Below are 1,755 nucleotides of genomic sequence, written 5' to 3'. Positions count from 1 at the left end.
TCAAAAATGAGGTTTTTTTAACTATTTATAAAAAAATAAAAACCTAATTACACAAGGATTCAAATTACTGGAAATCTGCCAAAACGCGGCTGGGTCGACGGACCGTCGTGGACTCCGTCGTCCCATACTTGGTGCAATTTCTTCTACTGCTTTCTTCATTCCCCTCGACGGCAAGTGTGACGGACCGTCATAGGCACAACGGTCCGTCAAGTGTCTTCGTTTCAAAATACTTCAACTCTTGGAATCTGGGTATTGGGATCACTTCTCTGATCTTCACGACGAACCTGCAGGACGGACCGTCATAGCCATGACGGACCGTCACAAGCTACGTAATCCCACACTTGGTCAGACTTTCCCATCTTCCTTCAGCATCTTCTGTACGCTGCCACCTACGGACCATCACAGGCACGACGGACCGTCATAAGCTCCGTAGGTGGTCTCTTCTGCATTTTTTCGCTCAAAATCTCCGCATTCAGCTTTGGACAGATTTCCTGCAAAACAAAGAGAAACTTATATCAAAATTAGCACAAAAAAGGCTTTCGGACACACTAAACTTAAGGAAAAAGTATTAATTATACCGTGAAACCACGGTATATCAATGTCATGTGTCTTCAGATTACCAATCAAAGCATCCATAGTCAGCACCTTCAAATCCTTGGCTTCTGTAATGGCATCAACCTTGCTCTCCCAAGTCTTTGGAAGAATTCGAAGCACTTTTTTGACTTGTTTGGTCATGCTTAAAGGTTCACCCAGACTTCGCAGCTCATTTGTAATGGAAGAAAACTTGGTGAATATGTCATGTATTGTTTCTCCTTCCTTCATTTTAAAGTTCTCATATCGTCAGGTAAGCATGTCAGTCTTAGATTCTTTAACTTTTTCAGTTCCTTCATGTGCAATCTTTAAGCAGTCCCAAATTTCTTTAGCAGACTCACAGGCTGACACTCTGTTGTACTCATCAGGTCCTATCCCACAGACAAGAAGAGTTTTAGCTTTGAAACCTTTTTCAATCTTTTTCCTGTCAGCCTCATCATATTTCTGCCTAGGCTTTGGAACAATAATGGTCTTCTCTCCATCCTTTTCTTCCATCATCGGAACAAATGGTCCATCCAGTACAATATCCCACAATTCGCTGTCTTCAGCCATGAGGTAGTCATGCATTCTAACTTTCCACCAACTGTAAAAATGTCCATTGAAACGAGGAGGTCTGTGTGACGACTGACCTTCTTCCAGGTTAAGTGGAGCTGCCATTCTAGAGCTAATGTCACTTCCTTGGTGTTAACCAAATAGATAGTGCCTGCTCTGATACCACTTGATAGAATATGAGCCTTCACTTAACAAGTAATGGACCAGGTCGCTTACTACGCTCCAGAAAAATACCAGAAAGTTAAATGCAGTAAAATCAACACAATGATTTTACGTGGAAACCTCCTTGCTTAAGGGGGTAAAACCACGACCTATCTCACAGGATTTTCAATCGTTTTCACTAATCTTCAAAAGCAAAAGTAAAACACGATTACACCAAACGTAAGAAAGAGTTATCAATCTTACAGTTAAGCAATAGTCCTCTATTGCTTAACAAGCCTAAGTAGAAAACAATCTACCCACTAAGCTATCCCACCTGGACAACCTAGACTTTTAACACAACACACCAATTCCTTTATAGATTCAGTAATGGTTTACAGTTTAAGAACAAGAGAATGTATTCCTAAACAACTAGACGAAACGCTCCAGATATTGCTGATGTTTTTGGAATAA

At 40.9% G+C, this 1,755-nt stretch overlaps 1 protein-coding gene across 1 annotated transcript; it reads right to left on the bottom strand.

Annotated features, from left to right (window-relative positions):
* Positions 1-840: 840 nt before the first annotated feature.
* Positions 841-1,248, bottom strand: LOC138340438 (uncharacterized). The gene has a single exon (XM_069292163.1). It carries the CDS (start codon positions 1,246-1,248, stop codon positions 841-843), a length of 408 nt encoding a protein of 135 aa, XP_069148264.1.
* Positions 1,249-1,755: the final 507 nt, after the last annotated feature.

Source organism: Solanum lycopersicum, chromosome 12 (genome assembly GCF_036512215.1).
Source record: "Solanum lycopersicum chromosome 12, SLM_r2.1".
Taxonomy (NCBI): domain Eukaryota; kingdom Viridiplantae; phylum Streptophyta; class Magnoliopsida; order Solanales; family Solanaceae; genus Solanum; species Solanum lycopersicum.
The sequence above is the reverse complement of the archived record's forward strand: the minus strand, read 5'-3'. Positions and strand labels throughout refer to the sequence as shown.